Here is a 27,474-nt window from a genome sequence, read left to right on the forward strand (position 1 = left end):
AATTTGGGTAGTGTAAAGTGAGTTTCACAGGAGCAAAAACTCACACTAAAATCACCAAAAGTTTATCATTATTATTTTTTAAAGTTAGCTGTGCAGAAGAAAAGAATGCAAAATAAAATCGGACCGAAATAAGCAATTAAAAAAAAAAAAGCTCGTTACAGTTATGGATCCAATCTTTGACATATAAAATGTATATTGAAGTTTCAAAAATGAAACTTAAAAAAAAAAAAAATCTCTAGTGATTCACCATGCTTTACTCATAATTTTAGCAAAAAATAAAAATTTATTCCTATGTATATAAAGAAGAAATATATCAGAGTTTTAATAATGGATATGATTTGCGAAATTGATAGTAGTAATTCCATAAAATATTGCATACAACTTAACGAATGAACTTGAACATATTTTTTTACATCCAGAAAGAACAGTAATTATATTTTATGATTCAAAATTTCTCGTTTCATTGAATGAAAGTATTGAGAAGATATCACTGAACTTTCTTCATGTCGCACTAGAGCGAAGCGATTAATAAATTATAATTTTCATATGTGAATATAATCTTTTGGAACATAGTAATAGTGTTTCTAAGCCTATAAAACATAACTATGCTTTAAAATTTGCAAGACATCATGTATAACCGAAGATCGTTTGTTGCTTGCATTGCTAAAAGTCATATTAAAACGTCATTTTATTTTATTTAAGTATATTCTTATTTTAATAAAAATTCAGTGTTATTGAAAATAACTCATTATTCATTACATTTCAAGTATCTAATTTCAAAATAAATTTTCGTGGTAATCAAATTGAACAATATTTTACGGCGTTTTTAAATATTCTGCTTTGGCAACACATCTAAAGAAGAACCGCGGGTTTTTCTTTCTTCTCTGTTTACAAGTTAATAATTTGAGAAATTAAAGTTCTTAGAACAATATGTTTATTTTATCATATTTAAATAATCGACAGCTTGGCTTGAGTCAAAGAGGTTTATGTGTTTGTGAGTCATTTTATGTTTTTGTCTAATTTTATGTTTATTGAAATTTATTAATTACATAAAAATAAAATTCTCTGATTTAGTTTAAACGGCGTTCTATTTATGGTTATAGTTATATGGGAATTTAATGTTCTCTGCCATATGTTCATTTTTAAAAAGTAATGCTGAAATATTTCTATTTTAAAGACTAAAAATGTTAGCCTCTTCTGCCTGATGAAGAAAAATTTTTTTATTCATTTGGAATTATTTAGCTTTTTACATTTTCTTCTTCTACAATACATTTACAATTTACATTTTCTTAGATTATTACATTAATAATCATTTTATATTTCCTTTATAATATAAAAAAATAACTGAATCTTGATAAATCTTCTCTTCAGGAAGTTGACGCTGTACGATTATAACCTCCGCTTGTTAATCAGTATCTTGGGTTGGCTGGGTACAATCCGGATTTTTAATTTTCTCAAATCCGATTTTACAAGAACGAAATGTGGTCATTAGTTTTCTCCAATTTTATTTTAAGTTAAATATATAATCCAAATATTAATTATAAGGATGATTTGCCTGAGAGAACGGAAAATACCCTTAGATATTAATAACAAATATTGTGCAGATTTAAACACTGCAGTATGTTCTTTTCCAAATGTACCTTCTTGATTTCGCACTAATTGGAGAAAGGTATGTTTCAAATCGAGCAATCTAAAGTCTCACCAACTTTCTATGTTTTGCTTTTTCTCATGTATTCAGTTGTATAGTTTTTTTTTTAACAACTCATATGACATGAAATAAATCTTAAACAGTTACATTATACATTAAATAGATGATATTATTAGTTATTCTATTAAATATAAATAACAATATTGTAGTAGCATAGTAAAGAACAGACACATCAAACCATCCTAATTATAGCAGGATAAAGAATTTATAATTAATTTACTAAGAAATATAAAGAATAAGCATATATTTGTATCTATCTATATATGATATGATTTGCAATATATATATATATATATTGATTTTTAAACAAAAGAAATATGTATTTCTTTAAATCTTATTTATGCTTATCCAATAAGATAAAAAATTGTGTCGTAGAATCTTATTGATAAGGATTTTACCTACAATAAACAGTGAAGTGATAATTTGCTGTATAAATAGACTGCTTGACTTAATTACTGACTTTTCCTGAAATAGATACACAACCGGATAAAATAGTGCTGTGACGCATTATTAAGTTTTATAATTTTTTTTCTTAGTTTTACATTATGTCCCATTAATTAAATCTTTTGAAAATACAGTCACACCTATGGATTTGATTTACACTTCTTTAAAAATGAAATATATTAAAATAATCATGTATATTGCAAGGCATTTTAATATTCCTTACAAAATTATTTGAAATTTATTATTGTAAAAACGCTCTTTTACAAAAATATTTAGTTTGTTTGATAATTACTGTTACATTTTATAAAATCCATAATGGAAATTGGAACAAGCAGAGTATGTGGATAATATTGTATATTTCTAAACATTAAGTAAAGTAATAAAATATAAATATCAGATTTTTATATTATATAAATTTCTAAAGAGGAAGAGAAAAAATTATCCTGATTTTTTTAAAAACATATTCAAGCTATCAGAAGTAATAATTTTTATGATCAAGATGAAAGAAAAGAATTAAGTTGTAATTTTTTTTGTGTTATAAAATTTTAAAGTCATAAATTGTTTTGCTTAAAAAAATGGAATTATTTTTTATTCAGTAATTATACAAAATATTGCAAATTTATCGATATCTTACGATGCTTATGAAATTTTTTTAAAAACACTAAAATTATTAATATTTTCTAAAATGCTAATGATTTTATCATTTTAGAAAGTACATTTATTTCTGATTATTCTTGCAACAACTTGATGTATTCTTTTTTACTGTGTGAATAAATTTTAGATACCATAAATGTGATTTTTAATATGAGTGAAATTCTTTGTCATTAAAAAAAAATTTATAAATGGTTTAAGCAAATTAAGAAGTTTGCAAATATTCAATAGGGCACATCAAATTTTCACTTTTATTGCAATTCTGCCAATAAAAATAAACATTTTTAATATTTTCACTGCAAAATGTTTTAGTGATTACAAAATGAATTTCAGTACTTATATCCTAAGAATTAACTTTTTATTTAATGTTCTTGGTAAGAATTCTGGTAACACTCAGGCCAGACATTTTTTTCTATGATTCACTTATCTTTTATTTCAATATTATTTAGATTTATTTTAAATAATTTTGATATGGCAAGAACATAATTAAATATGCTTAATACATGCTATTTCTTTATATAAATATATATAGAATATTTATATTTATATTCTTTTAATATACTTTGCTATAAATTTTTACTCATGTGTATTATAATTTTCATTCATTGTTTCTCATAAATAATTAAATTGTAAAATTACTAATAACATTTTTTTTAATAAAGCAATTGTAATAATTTGTAAAAGCTAAATAATAAATTTTAAATCTTTTTTTCAGCTAATTTCCAACTAAATTTAGATAATTTATTATCAAAGTTAGTTTGTCTGCAAGCTGATGTATTTGACTCGCAGGGAACGGTAAGATACTTTTAACATGAATTTCATGTCTACTTTTAAGTTTTTTGCTTTCTTGAGATTCCATTAAACTACATCAATTTTGCTATGTAATATTACACAGTTCATATAAACAGTTTTAAACAGCTGGATTGTGACGACCATCACAGTTTTGAGAATTGGTTATTATTGGTTATCTTAGCTCAGTTTATGTTATATTTGTTATTATAACACAAATTGTCTTATGTATTATGAATTATTAGTCTTTTATAATCTATTAAATATAATTAATCAAATCAAATAGCTTAATTTTATATTAAATTTTCATTCACTTTGGATTAATTGATTGCAGGAGGTTTGGGATTCCATTGGAAATAATTTTTGATAGTATGCAGATCTCAGCTGACTTTTTCTTAGCATACAAATAAATTTAATAAGGAAAGGAAATAGTTTTTCAAAAAGTATGTTTACCAGGAACAAGAAATAGATTTTTTTTTGTTTCAATTGTTTTTTTATTTTTTAGTTATTCATACTATTATTTTAGTTATTCATACTATTATTTTAGTTATTCATATTATTACACACACTACTGAATCTTAAAAATTTATTCTCATATTTTCTATCAAATGATATCATTAACATGGAGTTAAAATATAAGTAAATTGGCATATCATTTCATAAGTAAATTCTAGAAAAGCTAACATTGTGTATAGTCATAAAGAATACAAACATGTACAATTACAAAGTTGAATGAAAATTGCATTACAAAGAAAGACATTCCATTAATTACATTCATTGAGATTTCCATTCCAAAGTACATTTGAAAGAGGAATAAGTAATATGTATCAAATGCTTGATTTGTAAAAATAAATATTTTTCAAATTTAAGTCAAAATTCTTACTAATATTTAAATGAAAAGAGTTTAATTGTTGAGAGTTGGAATATTTCAGACTATAAAAATTTCTATTAAGGACAAAATAATCATAATCATAATATATTATTCTCCTCATTGTGGCATTTGAATGGGGGGGGGGACTCGATATTTCTCATCCAAGCATTTGAACATTTTTAATTTATTTCACAAAATCTTGTTTAAATTTACAGATTTTTTAAAACAAATAAGGTTTTTGTAAGCAAATAATCTAAAAAAAAGAGCAATGCAAAATGTTGCAAAAAATAAGATTTGACTAATTTGAAGTTGTCGAAAAAAAAAAAGGATTTATCCAAAATATGACTTAAAAAAAGACTCCTTCTACTAAGATAGTAAGAAAAAATAAATTTTAAATTAAATTAAAATTCTATTAATTAAAAGTTCATTATATTTAACGATTTTAATAAATAGAACATAATGAATAAATAAACCATAAAGTTTTAAAATTAACATAAGAATATTTGTTGATAAAAATTTTAATAATTTTATTATATTAATTACAATAAATTTATTTCAATGTAAGAAAAGATAAGGAATTTTTTGTTACTTTTTTCTTTATTGGATACACTAGATAGTAGTTAAGCGTGCAGAGGACTTAAGGATTTTAAAATGCTATTTATTCAAGATTACTATGGAAAATAAAATCTGCTTTATTAAATAAATAAAAATAATTCAGAATTTTTTTTATAACGTTATAATTTGTAGGCTTATCTTTAAATTGTATAAAATGTATTTGTCTTGCAGACAGTATTTTAATGTTATATTAAGAGGGAATTCAAGTGGCTAGACAAAAAATTTAAATTGCTGGCAAAGTAGAATTAAAAATATTCGCTAGACAAGATACCCAATTCTGCTATAAATCTATTAGGTTCTTTTACTATACCTTTTTTACAAATGCTGTAGTCCTAAGGTGTCATCGAATTACACCAATTGCTGACTTATCAGTTTACACAATGACAAGTTGGCCCTTTTACACATAAAACAGTATGAACTCTTGGGATGTGTATGTGAGAAAGAGAAAGGGAGGAACATGCTCTTGTAGAGAATAGATGAAACTTCCTATGCCTTTCCTCCAACAAGTGATTATAAATTTTTTGTTATAACTAATCTTTTCTGTGCAAGGTCTGGCTTGCACAATGAGAATTTATAGCTGCTTAGGACCTCGACAAAGTGGAAGAGAAACCATATTTCTATGCTGGAAATGATGCATTTTTTTAGCGCTTTTGTAAAACTGATGGCTTAAAAAAAAGGATCATGTCGGTCAGCAAATAAATTTTAAAATATAAAAAAAAAGTCCTAAATTTAATTATCTAAAAATAAATCTATTTTACTGAATGTAAAATTCATCTACATATAATCTTAAAGAATCTTTACAAAGAAAAGGAAAACTGGTTAAAATAACATAGCTATCAATGAGAATAGCATCCTTTTGTTATTGTAACTAATTAGTTCTATTTTTTCCCCATAAAAATTATATTTTAGTTTTGCTTTAATAGGTTTATTATTATCTGGAATTAATGTGTGAAATTTTAATTTAGTTGCAAAATGGCTGAATGGATTAAATTTTTGTAATCAGCAAATAGTACAATCTATTTTATGCTTTATCATAACTTTATCTCTTCCAGATAGGAATGCCTGTGCCTCCATTTGCTTGCAAATTTAGGAAAGGTAATTCAATCCATGGGATATTTCTCACATTTTTTTTAAACATTTGTTATTTAGAATAATATTTTGCCAGTAATCAAAATATTCAAAAATTCTTTTGCTTTAAAAATATCAAGATTTATAATTGATACTTAATTATAAATCTTGATATTTTTAAAATTTTTATTTTCTTTAACATGTATATAGAGTTTGTCTTTTAGAATTTTTTTTTATCTTTAACTGCAGACATGTCTGTTTATCAAATTAAAAATTGAATTAAATCTGTTTATCAAATTATCAATTAAATTTCAAGTTAGCATGGTTCTTTTTTTTCTGTTGTAAGATTCTTGTTTATCATTTAATGTAAGTTAATATATTTGAAGTACAGTTGTCACACATTTTTGAGCTGAAAATCCATTTTTCTCTTTCACTGAGGTTTTCAATTTGAATGTAGAGGTAACATAAATCCAAATAAGATTGACAAACTCACTTGATATTTGAGTGTTTTTGAATTTTATCATTCAATTCAGGGAGAATCCATCTGAAGTGGAGACCATTTAATATTTTAAGCTTTTTTTTTTTTTTTGACTACCAAAAATATTTCTAGCAGGTTATCATGTTCCAAGTTACATGATTATTTGAATTGCTATCAAAATTGCTGATATAATAGATAGGCTCTAAACATGTAACTACAGGCAATTTTTTAAGACACAATTTTTTAAAGATTTTTCTTATAATTTAATGTAATTTCTTTCCACCCTCCCCCAAAAAAGAATAAAAGCTTAGAAGTGTAACATTAATTTTATGCATGAGAAACAAATGATTATTTAACAAAATGCAGAAAAATTTTAGATCTTTTAGGTTATTTTTCATGTAAGTCATTTTTTTTTATTTCCTTGTTGTATGTTTATATCCTCTTAAATTCAATTCAATCATTATATAAATGAGAAAATAGTTGTAAAGCTAGGAGGGCAAATACTTGCTTATAGCTGCATAGTTTTATTATATTTGATACTAGCCGCCTTTGGCGACCAGCCTGTTCGCCAATCTTAATGTTCGTTAAAATTTTAATAATTAAATATTTTATGCAATTTCTACTTTAATAGCTTCTTCATCAAAATATTTTAAAACTTCAAATTTTGATTATCATATAATTCATTCATAATATTATAAAGGCCTTCAGTCATAACGTAATATGTATCTCTCTCATTTTCTGTTAGCGCCCGTAGAATTTATGCTTTAAATTAAAGTGGAAAGAATTTATCTTCAATTAATATAATAATATTTTTTACTGAAACAAAGCATTTTTTTATAATCTGATTACTGAAAATAGAGTCACTCAGCGTTTAAACTTTATGGGCGCTAAAGAATATCTTTTTATTTTTATGTAATATCTCAAGAGTTGGTCAACAAAATTTTCTTAGATTCATTATGAGCAGATCGATTTATTAACAATGTTTAAATTTAAATGCATCAAACACTAAGAAAATAAAACGAATCGTTTAAAATAAACGGTTGAAAACAGGTTTTAAAAAAACTACTTAAAAAACGATGTACTTAAAACTATAAGCATATACAAAAAATATATAACTAACATAAATACAGTTTACTTACAAAAGCATGCAACTAACCCAAAAATAAGTTAAATCATCCATTGATAACGTTGTCATGGCAACAATCAGAACAGAATGCGCATGCGTGAATTTTCTTCGCCGGTTTTTTAACGCAAATACGTGATTTTTTCTACGCCAGTTGGGGTAACGCTATGCGGATTAGAAATTTTTAATTTCCTTTATTCTGTTTTATTTTAATTCAAAAGTACTTCAGAATGAATCTGAAAGATTGATTCATTAACAATGTTTCATTTTAAATGCATCAAACATTAAGAAAATAAACAGAACCGATTGAAATAATCCGCCGAAAAATTTTAACCCTAGCCTCATTACTGTTGGGAGAAAAAAAAACTGAAACCTTTCTCGTTTGGCGCTGGGGATAATGGAAGATTTTTTTGGCAGAAAAGTTGGCGGTGGGGAAAATGGAAGATTTTTTTGGTGGGAAAGTTAGTTTTTAATTAATAATTAAAATTCTAATTAAAAATTCGAAAAAAGAAACGCCAGGTGCACATTCCCAACCTCCAAGGTATACATGTACCAAATTTAGTAGCTGTATGTCAAACGGTCTGGCCTGTAGAGCGCCAACACACACACACACACACATTGAGCTTTATTATAAGTATAGACTATCTTCTCATTGTCAACTTTTTCCAATCTAATAACTTTAAGTTCTGAAAAATAACCTTTAAAATTAATAAATCAAACTTATTTATATTTAATCAAATCTTTGAAATCTTAAAAATAATTTATTCATGAAATACTAAGAAAAAAAATAATTTAAAGAAATTATTTACTTTTTAATTGAACATATATATAAAAAAAGGAAAAGTTAGTTTAGCCTTTGGATTTAAAAAGGGAAACAACTTGAGTGACATTTTGTCCTTGCAGCTTCTCTTAAGACCAATGCCTAGACATTCTTATTGCCCCCCCCCCTTTTTTATCACTATGCTACTTTTTGCTCTTCAATAATTTTAACCTTTTTAATAATGGCTGAAAGTATTTTATCTATGCAAGAAATGATGGGCCCATCTGATAATTTTCTAAGGTTTTGTTTAAAAATTGATAAAAAGAAAATTAAATGAGTTTTCAAAATTCAAAGAGGAATATATTATGAAATAAAGGGAGAATAAATTAATGTCAAATATATTTCATTATTTGTTGAAAAGAAAGACACCATCCCATATTTTATGATATATCATTCCTGGCACTTTTCTCAAGTTTTGCAAAAGACAGTATTTTGTCGTATGACAGGAAAAAACTTAAAAAGATGTTCAAACTAATATATCGAAGAATAGTACTTAATTATTGGGCTAATGATGTAAATATATTTTACAGTAAAAAGAATGTGTGGCAACAGATTAATGATAATCTTAACAGTCTCAGTATTCAGTCCTTTTTTCATAGGATTTCTGATGTCTTCCATATTGAAATCATACTTCTCAGTTCTTTATACTAAAAGCAATTCAAAATTTAGTTTTGTCAAATTATTTTAATTATTTTATGTTGCCTATATTTCAAATATGTTATAACTGACCAGCAAATTACTTGTGGACTTTTCTCAATGGATAAAAAATATTTTTTATCCATGCATTTATCTGCTTTTTCTTTTTCATCAAAATAAAAGGCAACATTAGTAATCATTCTATATTATTAAGTTCTTTAGATACTTTTCTATCAATGGTGCTACAAGTATTGTTAATCTGAAATGTTAATATTGTTTTATTTGGGTATGGCATTCCTTACTAAAATAGTTGTTATGATTTGGTAAATTATCACTAAAATGTAGTGATCTGTTGCTAATCTCTTGTGGTTTTTGTCGTATGCTTAGCTAATGGAAAAATACTTTTTCTTATTTTGTATTCCCTGTGTGAATATTTTGAAATTGCAATAACTTAAACATTTGTGAGATTTAGATTAGGGCTTTTATGCTGTAAAATTATCAGAAAGTTTGTTTCTTTTTACTTTCTTTTTTTATTTATAGTTTCTTGAAAAGATGTGTTATTACATGATTTTTTGTGTGTTTATATTTCTAATAATCTAAAATCACAATCAATTTTTAAAATTTCAGCTCAGGACTTAGATTTGCTAGCTGTTGCTACTGAAGAAGGCAACATACTTTTAATTGATACAGAATATAGGAATGAAGTCATTAAATGTAAGTTTCAAGAATAATTTCTTTCTCAACAGATTATTATGCATATTATTTATTTACATGATATTCATTTATTTCAATAGTTTCTGAAAAACATAAAATATTTCTCCTTTTAGTATTTTGCCTGGGTAGTTTTCAGTGAGTAAAACATTGCAAATTAATATTTTTAATTATGCAATATTCTGGTGGCTAATTTTTCTAAACTAAATTAATTCTGAATTGCTGCTTTTTTCAGTAATATATATATATATATATATATATATATATATATATATAATATGTCAGTAACTTATATTTCTAATAGCGGTATTAGTATAAGCATTCATTTAAAAAAAATAAATTTAGTTTAATTTTTAAAAATGGATTTCTTGAATAATTATAACTTGTTTAGATATGTATAAATCATTTAGCAGTATTTTGGATAAAATTTTGTCCTTTTGAAAAAATGATTAATAAAGAAACTCATTAGTATTTGCAGTAAATTTGCTTAAATTATATCACATTAATTGCATCAAGAGGTGAACAAACTTTGAATCTTTTTTATTGCACATATGTAATGAAAAGTTTGAAGTTAAAAAATTCAAGTTGACTATAAAATATAATTTTACAGTCAACTTGACTAACTGTAAAATATAATTTTAGAGACATCTTGATTAACTGTAAAATATAATTTTACAGTTTTTTCTTTTGTACTTTTGAAAGCAAAGGTCCTGTTAATAAATTTATCTGTTGTTGTTTAAAGAAATTAATTGTTTGTTAACTGTTTGATATATTTATATATATATGTATGTAATAGATAATTAGAATATATATATATATATATATATATATATATATATATATATATAGAGAGAGAGATAGATAGAAGTTATGTCCATTTAGGTGAATTGTTCACCTGTTAACAATATTTCAGATCTTAAAGTCACAAACAGCTAACGAAAATATTGGCAGATTACTTAATAAATAAATAAATAAAAGAAAATGAGTTGAAATGCATTTTAGATGTAAATATATGATAACATTAAAAATTATGTTACTTTGCAATAGGATCTTATCTATTCATCATATTCAAGAACTCTCAAATCAAAATTGATCTCTAGAATCAGATCAAAACAAATAGTGATCTGTTAACGTGGGGGGGGGGGATACAATGTTGAATAAAATAATAATAAAAAATTGCTAAATGGAAATGTTTGCTATAATCGTCAATTTGTTCCATAAAACAAAATACAAAGTAATAAAACTTTCTATTTTCATCTCATTGACATAACCATTTATTCATACTTATTCACACACCGATTAATCAATCACTTTAAACATAAAAATCTCTGAGTTGCTAGAAGCCAAAACAGAAATTGAGATTTCTCATCAGAATGATACAGACCAAAAGGATAAGGATATTTTAAAACTCCACTCAGCATTACAGATAGCAGTGGGTGATATATATATATATATACCGAGGAATTTTTAATGGATGCATGTAGTTTTTCTTATAATTTGAACACTATTGTAATAAGATGCTGAATTTTATATTTGTGTGAAATATAAGGTTTTTGTGAAGTAGTATTGATGTTCAGTGAGGTATTATTATTTTTTTTTATCATTTTTAAATAATGGATTTTATTTCCTCCTTAATTTTATCCATGTGATAACCTCTGATTTGCCCATAACGTTATAGTATTAATTTATTATATTTGTCGATTTCTAAATTAAAAAAATGAAAAGAATAATTTTATTCATTTCTTTTTTTTATCCTAAAAATTACATGTGTTTTATTTTTATTCAATTTAAATAATTTAAAGATTGTTAATGTTTTAAAATTGAATTTATATAAAAATTTCAAAAAATTAAAAGTGTCTTATATTCAGTGTTTTTTAAAAATTATTCTAGCATTTGTTGCTCATCATAATGCCATTTTTGACATTTGCTGGCTGCCTACCAAAGATGCAGTCATCACAGGTGCTGGAGATTTCTTGTGCCGTTTATTTGATACTTCTACTTGTCAGTTGATTTCATCTTACAAAGGACATACAGCCACTGTTAGAAGTGTAGATGTATGTAATACACAAAATGGTAAGTTTTTAAAAGAAATATACATTATTACAATTTTTTGTTTTCTGAGTTATTCATCTAAAATTATCTTCGCATACTTGACTTGTAAATTGATATTGATTTGAGGTTTAGACGAGAATTTAACCTTATTTCTGCCAAGCTGTTGATTATGACTTAAAGTATTATATTTTGCATTTGATATTAAAAACCAATGAATTATAAATTATCTGGTTTCTTTAAAATTAAAAATTAAATAGTTTATACTAAAAATAATATGATGTTGATAAATCATTTTCTGCTTTTATCTTTCCTTTTAATTGTTTTGTTTATTAATGAAGGAAACTAATTAGGTAAGAATACATTATAAAGCTAATTAAAAAACTCTTTATCAAAAATAATTATGATATTAAAGTTATGAAGTAATAATTTTGAAATATATGTTCTTCTAGATATTGATAAATTTTAAAGTTCAGAATTAGTTTATTTTTGTATTAATTTTGTATGTAGTGGCTATTATTTTGAGTAAAAAAAAAAATCAAATTTTTTTAAAGTGAAAAATGTGGTACAGAATTATAATTAAATAAGTAATTATTGATTAAGTTTTTAAGTTAAAAAAATTGATCAAGTTTAGCAATCAATTCATGAATCATTGAATTTATTGCTATTATTTTATGAGTTTCTTCAGTAGATCCATCATATACTATCATAATGTCTGTATATTTATTATACTAAATGTCCTGCAATGTTTTAAATACCTGCAACTTTTTATTTACAGAATTGTGTGCGAGAATTTTGATTTGCCAGATGCCAGGCAAATTTTCTCTCTTTGTAATACTAAGAAATTAAATGTTTTAAACTAAGGAATTATTTATTAATTCTTGAAATTCTGCTGAAAATAGAATTTGCTTATAACTGTACTTTTTATTAATAATCATCTCAAATTTAAAACAAAAGTGCATATCTTTTAGAATACGATTCCATTTAATCAATAGTCATATTTATTTATTTTACTGAAATCTGTGTTTATTTGAAATTATGATAAATATTTTTTTTTTAGCAATATTTGCTAGTGGATCAAGGGATGGCAATATAAGTGTCTGGGACAGAAGAGAAAGAAGTATGTTTATTCTTCAGAAATTTCATTTTGTTATTGTTGTAATCTTATGAGATATTTATACTAGCACTATATTGCTAGTATAAATATCTCATAAGATTCTATTTCCCCCTTCAAGTCAATATTTTCAAACATATAGTGTTGAACTGTCTTAAGTTAGTTTGTTTTTAGTAATACATTTTTGAATGAGCAAAACTATACTTCTGGTTAACTGACGAAGTATCTGTTATTAGAATTAGGTATGAGCTATGCTCTATTTAATGTTTAAAGTGTATGAATTCATTCTAAATTTAATTTTTAACACTTTCTTATTTGCAGAATTTTAAATTAATATTTCTAAAGTTAGGAAATATTTTTGTATTACTGGTTTATGACTAATTTATTGTAACATTTTTAATATATCAAATTTATATACACATTTTATCATAATATTATAATTTTGTACACATTTATAGGTATTGGTTTATTTATAATAATTTTTTAATTGATAAAAAGTTAAATATTACAATAAAAGTATTACTTTATTTACATTATTAGTCCTTATTTTTGTTACCAGCAGTTGATTCTTTTTAAATGATATTTTTAAAACAACATAAGAAGTAATTTATAACTGGTTTATTAATAATCTTAACAAACTATTTGCAGAATAATTATTTTTGTTAAATAATTTAACTATAAAATAATTAAAATATTCAGCATAAATTTAATGGTTAAGTAATTTTTTAAACTCATTTAGACTTTTGATGCTTGTTTGAAAATTAAAACATTTATTACTGCATACAAATGATAGAAAAATTTATTGACACTTTCACAACATTCTAACCACTGGTAGGTCATTTTTACTTTAACTAGTAGGATAAAATTGATGCTGTCTTGTGTGTCAATCACTTATTTTTTTCTTTTTTAATAAAGGAAAATAAATTTAATTAATACTTTCACAAACATTCTTTTCCACCGGTAAGTTGTTACGAGTTTCGCTAATGCAAATGCTTGTCTTCTAGCATATCAACTACAAATGTGTTAACATATAGAACTAAGAAGTATACTCAGAATTAAAGATATGAGATATATTGAAGATAATTGTGCTTATGATTAAACTTTATGATAAATTTTTTTGTTGTTTTAAAACTATTTAATCATTTTTTTTCAAATTCTTGTATTAATTTATAGTATAAAGTATCATACATTATATCCATTATGGACTTTGACTGCAATATTAACAACCTCAACTAAATTATGTCTTGTGAAAAGTTTTTTTGACAAAAGATTCTTAAATGATTACATAATATTTCACTCATTAGTTATATGAAATATTTTGATATAAAGAATGCTGCTTATTACTTGAAATTTTGTTGATTATTGCTGTAAAACAAAATTATTTTATATTTGACTATGCTTTATTATGATTTTGTATTGTAATCATTTTTTTATTAAAATGATATACTGATTTTTTTAAAATAGTAGCATGCATAATTCTGATTTTTGTGCTTTGAAATATGTTTTTTCAAAAAATTTATTAAAAGCTGTTATCACACAATTTATATAAGTCAAGACTTGCTACATTTGTTTTTTAGCTCACTTTATTAAAATTAAAATTTAATAACGTATATTAAATTTTAACTGCTAGTAAGAATTAAATGGTTGTTTTCCATCATAAATAACAGTCGGAAATTTTAACCTAAATGGGAATGTATGAAAGACTGCATTAATATGTAAATCATTTATTTATTGACCATTTTATCATGTGGATAATTATTGTAAGATAAATAATTTGTCGATTTTGATAGATTAGTCTAGTAGACAAGAGTAAAATATATAAGCATGTTTACTTTTTGAAAACAGCTAGTTTATAATTAGCTAATTACTATACTCTGTAAGAGAGTTAAAATAAATGAATTTAAAAAAATAAAAGGAGATTTCTACCCAGTGAATTTATCTTTATTTTCCCTCTTCCTTATTTCAGTATTCCATTTTAAACATTTTAAAAATATTAGAATAAATTGATTTTTGGAAGTCTTTATTGATCAAGCTATCTTTTTTTTTAAATTACCTGAAATTGTACTGTTTTTTATTTATTGCATTTAAAAATTTATGCAAAGCTATATTGATAAAATTCTATCAAATTATAATTTTATTTATCTTCTGTGCATTCAAAGGTGGGAAAAATTGTGACAAACCATCTATTTTAATCCAGTCAGCACACAGTCTCAAGCACGTGAGCTGTAGTTCCAAAAGAAACTCTATGTCCTTAGTAAGTGATTAATTAAATTTTGAATGATTTAAGGCTACTTATTTCTTATTTTATTGTATTTGAATTTATTTACTTGTATATATTGTAGGATAATTCTAAAAGCAGTGTTTCTGCTGTGGCTTTTCAAGAGGAATATAAACTTGCTTCTGTTGGTGTTGGGGATGGGTAAGTGGTGAATTTGTGAAAAATCTTTTTAAAGCATTTTAAATCAGTTGATGATTTTTAGTCACTTTGTTTAATGGTGTGTAAATTCTTATCAAAATAAATATTTTAATAATTGAGTTATGCTTAAAAACGAAATATTGTGTAAAATATTTCATAATTTCCAATTTAGCACATTTTTACTGCAGATTACAATAAGCGTTGGTCAATCAGGTTACTGTCAGTTTATTAAATGATGCAATGGAATTTATTATTGAAAAATATTATATTGTTTATTATATATATTTTAAATGGGCTATTATATTGTGGTTATTTTGTCTAGCTTTAGGAAATATCTAATAGATTGATAATTTTTGATTTATATCAGGTTTTTTAGATTTTTAAATCAAAATTTCTTAAAAATTTAATACAGATTCAGAGCACTATTTTTTGGTCTGGGTGCTGATGGTTTTCCTTTAACATTACAACATGTTATAGCACTATTGTCTCACCATAAAGGTACCAGTAGGTGAAGCATTAAGGCTACACCATTCTGTGATTAAAATGTTAATAGTTCTGATAGCAGAGTGTTATCAGATTATTGCTTCACAACTCCATTTCTCCATATATGGAAGCCTGAAGCACATTAAAGCAATGGGCCAAACATCGTCTTATTAATATTGATATTGAGATGTTGGTTGAGGTATCATCATTGCCATCTGATCTCTGTTTGGAACTATTAAATCTGTTCCAAAGCCATTTATCTCAGCCATTTGGAATGAAATGTATATATTAGTTAAGTGGAAGGTGCCACAAGGATTTTAAAGCAGAGACCTGGAATTCCTGAAAGAAACAGGGACAATTGTTTTGATAAGTTTAGGAATAGTATTGTGTTTTCAGTGTTCCATAAGTTTCAGAAAAGTTTGGGCCATATCCCCCCCCCCCTTTTATTCAACGAAAGATTAAAAAATCAAGAAATTGTACTACAATTGTAACTTAAAAATTGAAATTTTAACCAAAGCATTTAGAAAGATTTCTTAATTTTGAAAGGAATGTTTTAATTCTATCTTGACAAACATTGAAAAAACAATACCTTTTGCCTATGAGTAAAACTTTTTATAAAAGCTTAAAAAAAACCAAAAAATCAAAAAAAAAAAAAAAAAAAAAACCATAATGCTAATACAAGTTAAATCTTATTATTTGAAACAGGTTATGGTTTGCTTTTCAATCTAATATCTACTGCAGATACATAATGAAAATTACCTCATCTCCCTTTTTAAAGCTAATTGTGAAGAATTGGCAAAAATTTTATATTTTTCTCTCATTATCAAATATCAAATTTCTTTGTTAATAATGCAAAGAATCTTGAATTCATGTGAAATCTTTAACTCCACTCATCATGTTTACTTGATCTTGGACCAATAAATCTTAATTTTGTCTTTGAAATATTGATTGATATATATATATATATATGGGTGTGATGGGTTTTAATGCAGTAGTTCACTTGGATTAGCTTAATCATTTTATTTCTTGATCAACAAAGGAGGATTATGATAATTCTTAGAAGTGGAAATTCAATGATGAAGAAGGAATTTATATTACATGAAGATGGACAGTTGATGTTCAAATGATCTTTCCCTCCTACGCATGGTACATTAGGCATTTGCAGATGAATTTTTCTATGCAAAAATTTCAGTTTCGGCCTTTTTCAAAGTACCATGTCCTTTCGATTTTCGGTCGCACCCTTCTCGGCTGACTTCTCTTTCTCCTCTCTCTGCAAACTCTGAACTTTTGAACACTGGCTACTGGCTCGTGGAGTTAATTTCCCAAATATAATATGTTTGATTTTTTATAACACTTTCAAAAATGGTAATTTATTTTCTGAACCATTTATATTAAAGCACGAATTAAATTATTAATTAATTTTTTTATTAATTTTTAAATTTCTTAAAGTTAAACAATATATTGTTAAAGCCTAAAAGTATACTTTTCCACTAAGTGGTTAAAAAACTGAACTAGAAAACATTAAATAATTTGATATAGAAGGTTCAGGAAATAAACCACTATTTTTGAAAGAGTTAAAGCCTATAAAAGTTATGCCATAATGTTATAAATTGTGAAAACTTGATAAGATTGCATTAATTTTTCATAATATTTTAGTATTTTTTAGTGTAGATATTTCTAAATTATATAATAAAAATTAAAATAAATTATTCTTCATAATTTCTTTATCTATTAGGTTTATCCATATTTTCTTAATTATTTATCTCTTTCTAGCCTTGTAAAAGTGTGGGATCTAAGAAAAACGTATGTTAGTAATCCTACTCGCCTTCATACGCCACGTTACCAGTTAAAGTATAGTAATGACAAGAATACACATGGTATGCACAAAATTTAATTATTTCTTTTGTTCTAACGGTATTTTATTATCTTTGATATATTAATACATTATTAATTTATGGATATACGTGTGAATGTTTTAAAGTTTTTTTTAATTAATAATTCATTTTTTTATGTTAATCATAAAAAAATAAAAAAATTATATAAAGAAATCTAGGTAATAATTAACTAAATGAAATGAAGTCATTTAAAAAATAATTGCATCTATAAACAGAAAATAATGGCCATTTTTAAATAGCATAGTCTGATAATTGGAAATATTTTTTTTTATGGTTTTAGTCTAATTATTTTTATTTGTAAGACAGAATAAAAATTTTAATTCAACAACTTCTTCCTATGATTATTTTAGGTTGCACAAGCTTAGTTTTTGATTCTTTGTACAAGAAGCTGTATTGTTGTGGAACAGCCAATCTAATATACCAGTTTGACTTTCACTCATACAGCAATGAAGGTAAGTTTTTTAAATCACAGATAAATTTTTTAAAATTACAGTTTCAAAAAGTGTTGTCGTTACATTCACATTTCATAATTTCAAGTATTCAGAGAGCTTTTACTTTTAAGAGCGATTACTTTTATGTTAGTAATACCAGTTTATTTTTTTATATTAGAGGAATTTAATTAAGCAAAGTAGGTCTTCTTAATTGATTTATAATTTTTTTAAAATTCTAGTTCTTTTTTTTAATGAAATTAATGCTTTTAAGAATTTTCATATCAAATCATATTTATAATAATGCCTTCTTTTAATATTTATTTTCTGTATTATTTTATTTATGTATGTATAAAAGTGTGCATTAATGATGTTTGTGAAATTCAACTTCACTGTTGAATGCAATCCAAACATGTTGTTTACTACACATAGTTTTTCCTGTCCTTCATTATCTTTAGTAATTTTGTGCTATTTAGAGATGAAAGAATTTCGTAATAAATATAAAACATAATTTAAAAAATTGTCTTGAAAGTAATTTTGATCTTTTTTGTTTAGTTGTCACATACTGTGGATTTAAATGCAACTCCTATTACGTGAAGTTAGCTATCAGCCCTGATGACCAATATTTAATATGTGGTTCCAGTGATAACAGAGCTTATATTTGGAAAGTATGTTTTAATCAGAAAAAATTTATGTTAAAATTTTAATATAAAGTAAAAATTATTTTGCATTTTGAAATGCTTTATGCATATGTAATGAATTATATCTAATGAAAATGCAATATTATAATGCTTTATTTCTGATCCTTTCAGTTTATCTTGTTCCTTTGTTTTCAAAGATCAATCCACATTATAATTCCATATAAATTATAAACTGTAGTTCCTTCTTGTTCAAAGTTGATATTATTATAAGTATCTATGCTTTAATTATGCTAATGGTTAAGAACATATTTATATTTTACATTTTTTTTATCTTTGGTTGATCAGAGATAGAATGCTTTTATAGAGTTTTTAAGCTAGGATTGTAAGTAATAAAACAATTTCATATATAATAATAATAAAAAAAAAATCATAACCCAAATGTTTTTTTTTTTTAATTTACGGATGTGAATTAAATTATTTATCTAGAACAAAAATATTAATTTAATATTTTCTTTCTTTCCAAATCAATTTCTATCATTTCCACCATTAGCATTTTAAGTTAGAATTTGCTTATATTTACAAATAACTTCTACTGATATGTAACTTACAGATTCAATATTATCTTAATGAGTTATCCATTTCAGTTGAGTTATGATACCATTTCATGAGGAGCATCTATTTTAGCAATTTCAGAAATGTTTTGAACTTATGCTTTTTTAAAAAATTTTTTTTGTTTATATGAGTTGTTGAGTCAGGTAAATCTTACTTTGTTCTTATATAACATGCAATACACTAAGAACTGAGATACAGTTGGTTGACGAAAATACTTTAGTTTTAGGTAAATCCTTTTTTGCAAGTAACAGATAAAAAAAAAAAAACGATTATTATAATTATAAAAGTAAATATGTTTCCATGCTCTGCAAGGAAGATTGTTTGAAAGATTATTTTGAATGGTCTAATTTAGTATAAAAGCACTCAGAGGAATATTAAAAAATTTTTTATTAAAAATTAACCAAAATTTTTACATTTTTCTTAATAAAAAAATTTGGAAGATAAATTCATACAAAAATAATTTTTATACATCAGTAAAGCTGGATTTTTTTTTTCTCCAGAAATATCAATTTATTGGCCAAAAATATTTTTTCTTGTTATCTTAATTATTATTCAGTATTTTCCAGTTTCAAAAATCCAATTTCTCCTGATATTAACAATTTCCTTAAAATATATTTATATTTAATACTTGGAAAAAAAATGATTTTCATTATTGTAGTAAAAATTTAACTGTTTCCGTTTTTTAATAATATTGAATCGTTTCTCTTCCATTGTTGAAAGCTACAGAGATCCTATTTTTTGGCAACATTATTATAAATTTTTACTGTATTTCATAACGTATTTTTGTAAAATTTATGAAATCCTTTAATAATCTAATATTCTGAAACATCATGATGTTTCAACACAATTTTTTTACCATTTTAGTTTTAGTTTAAAGCTACAGCAAATACATTTCATAAGCTTATGTAAAAGCTTTCTTTCTAAAATAATTTTTGTGAAGTGTAGTGAATTCTTTTAAATACACAATTGCTGTTTGCTTTGATTCAGAAATTTCTGATTTAGTTCTCTATTCTTCAGTATTACTAAATTAATGCTTCTTTTCTGACATCACCGCAGCAATTGTTATAAATATAAAATAGAATGAATTAGAAATATCTAATTATGAGTTATTTAAATTCCCAATTAATTATTTTTGGCTGTGACATTAAATTAAAACTTAATTTTAAGACAAAAATCTTTTATTATCAAACAAAGTTTAATGTTTTAAAATCAAGTTTATATTTCAAAAATTTTTAACTGTACATTATCTTAATATAATTTTTTATGAACTTAATTTATATTGAGAGAAAATGAACTTTAACATTATTCTAGATTTTTGTAATATTTGATGGCCATATTAGTAAACATTACTATATTTTTGTATGAATTCTTTCAGACTAGCGTACCAGGATCTCCAATATTAGCATTGCCAGGCCATTCGGCTGAAGTTACTTCTGTAGCTTGGAGCCCCTTCAATGCTACTAAGGTGACTTTCCTTTATAAATATTGCGATCGTTTTTTAATTTAGGCCAAAAAGTCAATGAATATAGAATTTCATTTTTATTGTCTTAAATTATATCTGACATTTACTGTTGTATAAAATTAGTTGCTATCATGTATGGAAATTGCAGTTTTTTGTAATACATTTATTGATAACTTTTCTGTAGATTTTTAAATATACAGTAGACTCCCGATTATCCGCGGTGCAGATTATCCGCGCCTGCCCCACAAAGTTTTTTTTTTTTTTTGACTGATTTTTTCAAAAAGGTGCAGTTTTACAGTTTTGCTTTTGTAATTACATAATACATTACAGTATTAAAACAGTACATATGTATTAATTTTTCTGTGTATCCTTGACGCCTCTCGTAAATACAAAGCACTTTTCTATTTTCATTAACAAAATGCATTTTATGTTAGTTTTGAGTGATATACTAAAATATTAACCGTTAGTTAAACATTTCCTGCTGTTTATTTTACGTTTTATTGTACATAAAACGATTTTTCAAAGTTGGAATGACTGTTTTCTTTTTTCGGATTATCCGCGATTTTTGTTATCCGCGGCGGCAGCGCCACCTAATTTCGCGGATAATCGGGAGTGTACTGTATATAAATTGTTAAATACGTGAAGATGAAGGTTTAAAAAAAATATACAGTTTCTGTATTTTCAAGTAATTCAATTACTGAAGAGAGGGCATTATATACTGTTCATTTCAAGATCTTGAGATTAGCATTTTTAGACAATTTAATTTCACAAAGAAATGGTATGCAGAATAAGTGTTCATTCCCTGAATTTTTTATTATATTCTTCACCTTGAACTTCCACTCTATTGGATACATATTATATTCTTTCATCTCAATCTTACCTTGGTAAAATAAGTGCTTTTTGACACATTTGCAAAAGCACAAAAGGTTTCTTTATTTGAGAACTGTAGTATAAAATAAAATAATTAAACATGTTTTGAACATATTAAAAATTCTGAACTTTTAAGAAAAATTTGTCTTGTTCAGTTTTTAAAATTTTTTTTTATGATACTAAATATATGCTTATATATATATATATATATATATATATATATATATATATATATATATATATATATATATATATATATATATATATATATATATATATATATATATAATATAATATAAATTTCAAAAGTACTTTCTTTAATATGCTGCATATTTTTATTATTCTGTAGCTTGTAACTTCTGGAGATGATAATAAGATATTTCTATGGAATGTAATGAAAAACCAAGAAGAAAACATTCATGTCAATGATAATAATGTTGAAGCATCAGCAAAAATCTATACTAAAGGTATGTGAATGTCTTTGTGAATCATTTTTAAAAATTTTGATGGCTAAATTTAATGGAAGTCTAATTTTATTTATATACTTTTGAAAAATTCTTTTTTAACATAAAAATAAGTTTCAGATTTTATAAACATAAATAATCCTTCTTATTATAAGTGTGAATTTAGAAAGAGCTCATGTTTGTCTGGAAATCTTGTTTTTTGTAATTTTGAGAAATTAATTTTTTATTGCAAAGAGTGAGCAAAATTAGTAAATAAATGAGTGAAAATGAAAGATAAATTTTCAAGGTCATGCAATCTAACCTATGCAGAATGTATTGTATGAATTTGCCATCTTTGGCAAGCTATTAGTTTAATCTTATTATTAATTATATAATTTGTAATTTGTTTAAAGCTGTTATTGCTGTACTTTATTTCAGTAATTTAAAATGAGAGTAGTACAAATGTTCAATTGAAAATCTGAATATAATGAGCTGTTATTAATCAATTATTATAAATAAATTAAATTACTTCAAAAAATTGAATTTTTAGGTGGAAAAATTTATTTCAATATCCAAAATTAAATTCAAATGCTTCTATGAATCAAAAATTATCTCCAGATTTCAAGTTTTTGAATGGGTAAATCAAATCTGATGTAAATCAATGCAGTTATCTGCTAATACTTTTCAAATATTTATTTAAACTGGTTTAAACTTTTTTGGCAAGGAAAACAATTGAAGTTATTTTAGTTTCAAATAAAAGTTTCATAAAGAAAGAGCTATTATTGGAAATAAAAAATACAATAATTCTGTAACCCAAACTAATATTGGTAAGTTTTTAAAAGATAATCACATGCAATAGAAATTATTAATAATTTTATACACTTATCAAGATTAAAAATTATTTAAATGCTTCTAGTTTAATTGTCCATTTTATTTGCTAAAATTGAGTATTTATCTAATTGAAATTGCTGAAAGTTGGTGCAACATATAATTTGAAACAAGATTAAAGATTTGTTATAAAATCTCACAAAAAGCTACCTTGTTTTAAGTGTAATAGTAATAGAACGATTACTTTTTGGTTACCCATTATTCAACATATTTTTTTTTCTTATTATTACTTAAAGCTTTGATTCTGAATGATCCTGACTAAAAGAACAATAATTTAAGAAAGACAAATTTAAACCAATATTATTAGGAAAATACTTTTTTACACATAAAAAGGGTATAAAATTGTGTTTCAGATGTAATTTTGACTTAAATTCTAAATGGTTAAAATCTGAAAGAGCGGTGAGTGGATGGGGTCAAGCTGTACATATCTACATTCAAAGAATATATATATGTCAAATTTTCAAGTTCTAGGTTCCTCAATCTATTCTGTAAATTACTAACTGTCAAATAGACGTTCATCTTTATTAGTATTAGAGATAAAACAATAAAGATAATCTAAAAATAAGTCTACTCTGTCAACATTCACAATTTTTTAATTAGAAAATATGTCACGGAATATGTAATATTATTTGAAATTAAAACATATATATTTATATATAAATGCCTGAAATGTAATTTTAAAATTTTTTTCTAAATCCCCCCCCCCCCAATCTTTTTTTTTTTTTGATTTCTGAGTGATAATTAAAAGGGTACATATTCACATATAATTACTAAGGCTGGGTTTAATGATTTAATTTTTCTTAAAAATATAATAAATTTGAATCTTTAATATCAATTGTACCTTTTGTAGCTCATTAATTCATGTATTAATCTAAAAATATCAAGAATGCAGCTTTTATAAATTGAATTACTTCAGTTGTGAAGAAATGGAAATGCAAAGGCTTTTTTTTTTTCAAAGGCTTCAAAGAAATTTTATGAGCTTAACTTGTAAGATAGTTTCAAATGTGTTAGAATTCACTAGCTTAATTGCTTCTATTCATGAATTCCATTACATATGTTAAAACTTTTTATCTGTACAAATATGGGTTATATAGTTGCAAAATAATAATGAGATTGTTTTAAAGCATGGGAAATAGTTTAGAAAAAAGAAAATGTTATTATTCTAAATCAACAGAAAAGTTTACATACAAAGTCAACATCTATTATAAAATGAGTGAAAAAAAGAGACATGGCATTATTAACAAGAATAAAATTGGCAACATCGAATTTCGTTCTATCAGAATATTCTTACTGCACAAGATTATATATGCATGCATTGTCATTTCATTCTGTAGAGAAATTTAACTATTTTTCCACAATCCCATTAGTTAAAAAATTGAAATACTACAAAATAAAAGTTCTTATATTTTTTTTTATTTTTCTCATTGAAAAGTAATACAAATAACTTCAACAACTTTTTTTGATATACCCTAAATATTTACTTTCAAAAAATATTAAGTAGTTCAGTACTTTAACTTGAAAAGAAGATAATTCAACAAATCAAATAACATTTCAAGATATCAGCACAACTATTTGCCAATAAATGCTAATTTTATAAACACAGTTAATTTATTAATATTTTGACTGTAGCTTATTTATGCGTGCATTGTGCTATTTTCATTAATAGAACAATCAATTGCACTATACATAACAGATTGTTTATATATTTATATTGCCAGAAATATTTATATTACTGAATATTCATCAAGGTTTTGCTTATATAGGTAGTTGATTAAAAGTTTATAAATTTCATTCTTATTAATATTTTTTATTAAAATGAGTTAAATTATGTATATGAAATATTGGATTAATTTTAACACCTATTTTATTATAGAAGAAGACATATCCCCCTCTAAGCATGCTATTCAGTCAACTGAATCTACAAAAAGGATGAGTACAACTCTTCCATCTCCAAGAGTTGAATCTGGACAAAATATGAAGTCAATCAAGAGCTTTTTTTCGCCAGTTACACAACCTGTGTCTCAGTCTGCTACAAACAAAGATAGTCTACAGATCACTTCCCCATCCTCTAGTCACACTGATCCCAGTAAGTGTGGGACTCCTGTTGCTTCCAATCAGCCAAGATCCCCTTGTAAGTTAAAGAATGACAGTGATGTGCCAGGGTCAAACATGACCTCACCTTCCCCTACCAAGTCTACTCCTCATGGTAAAGAAAATAGTATGGTGAAAATGGCAACTATGGACTCTAATTCTATTACTAAGAGTAATGGACAGTCAAAAAGAAAAGCTTCGGAACCAAACAGAATCTGCAGGTATCATCCTCGAGGTTGTGGAAGAACAAGAGGGCACACCAGATGTGTAAGTTCTATACACTCTGATGTATTTATTTAAATTAATTTTATTTTCAAAAAACAGGGTAGTTTTTTAAAAATTAATTAAAAGTTTTACCAATTGGTGAATGACTATGAGGAAGATGTAACTATACAATGCAAATTACTTCTTTTGTTCTTCTCTACTTTGGATAGATTCAGAACTCATTCTTTCTTGGTTGCATCTCTGTTAATGAGATCTCATTTGTTGGCGAGCTGTGTTAAATGCTATTGCATTTACAAAAAAATATTTGGAGTAACGATAATAGTAATACAATATAGTATAATGCTTTTTTTTTTTGCACTCCATGGAAGTTTATATATTTTTTCTAGAAATAACATGTTTAAGTTCTTATTTCTTTAACTTAATTTAGTAATTTTATTTAAGAATAAGTCAAAACCCTGTTCTGTATTTAAATTAATATCTTAAGAAATAATTTCTCTTAGAAGCTGAAAATGGCACTGTTAACTTAGAGATGCATCCTAACAAAATATCTAAAGTTCTTATTGCTGCTATTCACTTTTTTGTGTTATTAGATAAAAAGATGCATGATTTTTTTTGTTTTGGTTTTACATAGTGATAACAAGAGCATTCTAAAAATCCATCTTAATGCAATGACTTTCCTCCTTTAGGGACACTTTGATATTGGTCTTCGTTTTGGTTTGTGATTTCATTTTAAAGGTCTCTATTGAAATTCTTTTTACCAAAATAATAAACCAAGATAGGCCTTTAATGAGTGAACAGTTACTTAAAAAATAAAGCCTAGTTCTTATTAAATTTTGTCTTCCAAACTTTGGAGTTTGCTTTTAAATTGTTATGGAAACCATTTAGTTGTACTTTTCAGTATCTTGAAACTTTGAAAAAGTGATTGGAAGCTTAGATTGAAAAGAGAGTTTTGTATTTTGAAATTGTATGTCTATATGCAATGTCGCAAAATATTGCTAATTATTTTTCCTGCAAAAATATTACAATATTACGATACCATTAACTCCTATTGTATGTGCTGTAATGTGTTTATTTTGCACCTTGAGTCTTAAATTTTATTCTGTTAATAAAAGCAATTTTTTTAATTTAAAAATATTTAAAAAAAATTAAAATACCTTAAATGCTGTAAAAAAATTATAAAAGATTAAAAATAAATAAATTAAAAAAAAAAACTGCATTTTTGTCAAAAATTGTTTTTGCATATTTTTAACTGAATAATGCTTAATCTTTATGGAAATGTCTTTTCCCTTAAAGTTTACTATTTAATAAGATTATTATGTGTTATAAAACATATATATTTCAAGTAATATCTTTGAAGTTAATGAATCTGTAAATCTTTTTAGGTTCATCCCTAGTTATTATATTAATGATTGAAATTATGCAGCAAAAAACAATAAGTAAAACCCTATCTTTTAACTACTAAAATATAACTTAGTTTTTTCCCCCTATATTATTTTTTATGCCTCTTCCTTTTTAAATTTAAATTATATTTTGAATTATCAAATGGAAGAATATTTATTTTGAATGTGTTTCACTTTGACTTTGAATCTGGAATTACTACTTAAAAAAATGATTTTAATTAAAAATATTAGAAATTTAATTTTAAAATCAACAAAATGAGGTTTTTGCTATTACTTATTTCCCAAAACTAATTTGTATTTTAAAACTTTTTTTTCTGATAACTATATTTTTATTTTGCAGGGGAAGAAAATTGTCATCCGACCTAGCCCACATAATATAAAAGCATACTTTAGCCCAGCGTCAGGAGAATAATTAAATCATTCGTACTTTGTATATAACAAATATATATATTTAATATATGCCCATCTCTCCTTATTTACATGCAGGTTAATAATCCTGCATGTATAATCTCATTAGAATATATGTAGAATCATTTTTGTGAA

General features: G+C 24.6%; 1 protein-coding gene across 1 annotated transcript; it reads left to right on the forward strand.

Moving 5' to 3' along the window:
• The first annotated feature begins 851 nt into the window (after nt 1-851).
• On the forward strand, nt 852-27,474 carry LOC129984323 (denticleless protein homolog). The gene is made up of 15 exons (XM_056094185.1): nt 852-994; nt 3,519-3,598; nt 6,131-6,173; nt 9,831-9,917; nt 11,805-11,987; nt 13,024-13,083; nt 15,237-15,331; nt 15,420-15,496; nt 17,750-17,853; nt 18,222-18,323; nt 18,855-18,967; nt 20,928-21,017; nt 22,234-22,351; nt 25,089-25,573; nt 27,272-27,474. Exons 1-15 carry the CDS (start codon nt 931-933, stop codon nt 27,341-27,343), a joined length of 1,773 nt encoding a protein of 590 aa, XP_055950160.1. The 5' UTR covers nt 852-930; the 3' UTR covers nt 27,344-27,474.

This window comes from Argiope bruennichi, chromosome 9, assembly GCF_947563725.1.
Source record: "Argiope bruennichi chromosome 9, qqArgBrue1.1, whole genome shotgun sequence".
Taxonomy (NCBI): domain Eukaryota; kingdom Metazoa; phylum Arthropoda; class Arachnida; order Araneae; family Araneidae; genus Argiope; species Argiope bruennichi.

Coding starts and splice junctions, on each gene's coding strand:
- LOC129984323 (XM_056094185.1), top strand. CDS start 931: ATGTTTATTTTATCATATTTAAATAATCGACAGCTTGGCTTGAGTCAA. Junction 995..3,518: donor TCAAAGAGGTTTATGTGTTT/GTGAGTCATTTT, acceptor TCTTTTTTTCAG/CTAATTTCCAACTAAATTTA. Junction 6,174..9,830: donor TGCTTGCAAATTTAGGAAAG/GTAATTCAATCC, acceptor TTAAAATTTCAG/CTCAGGACTTAGATTTGCTA.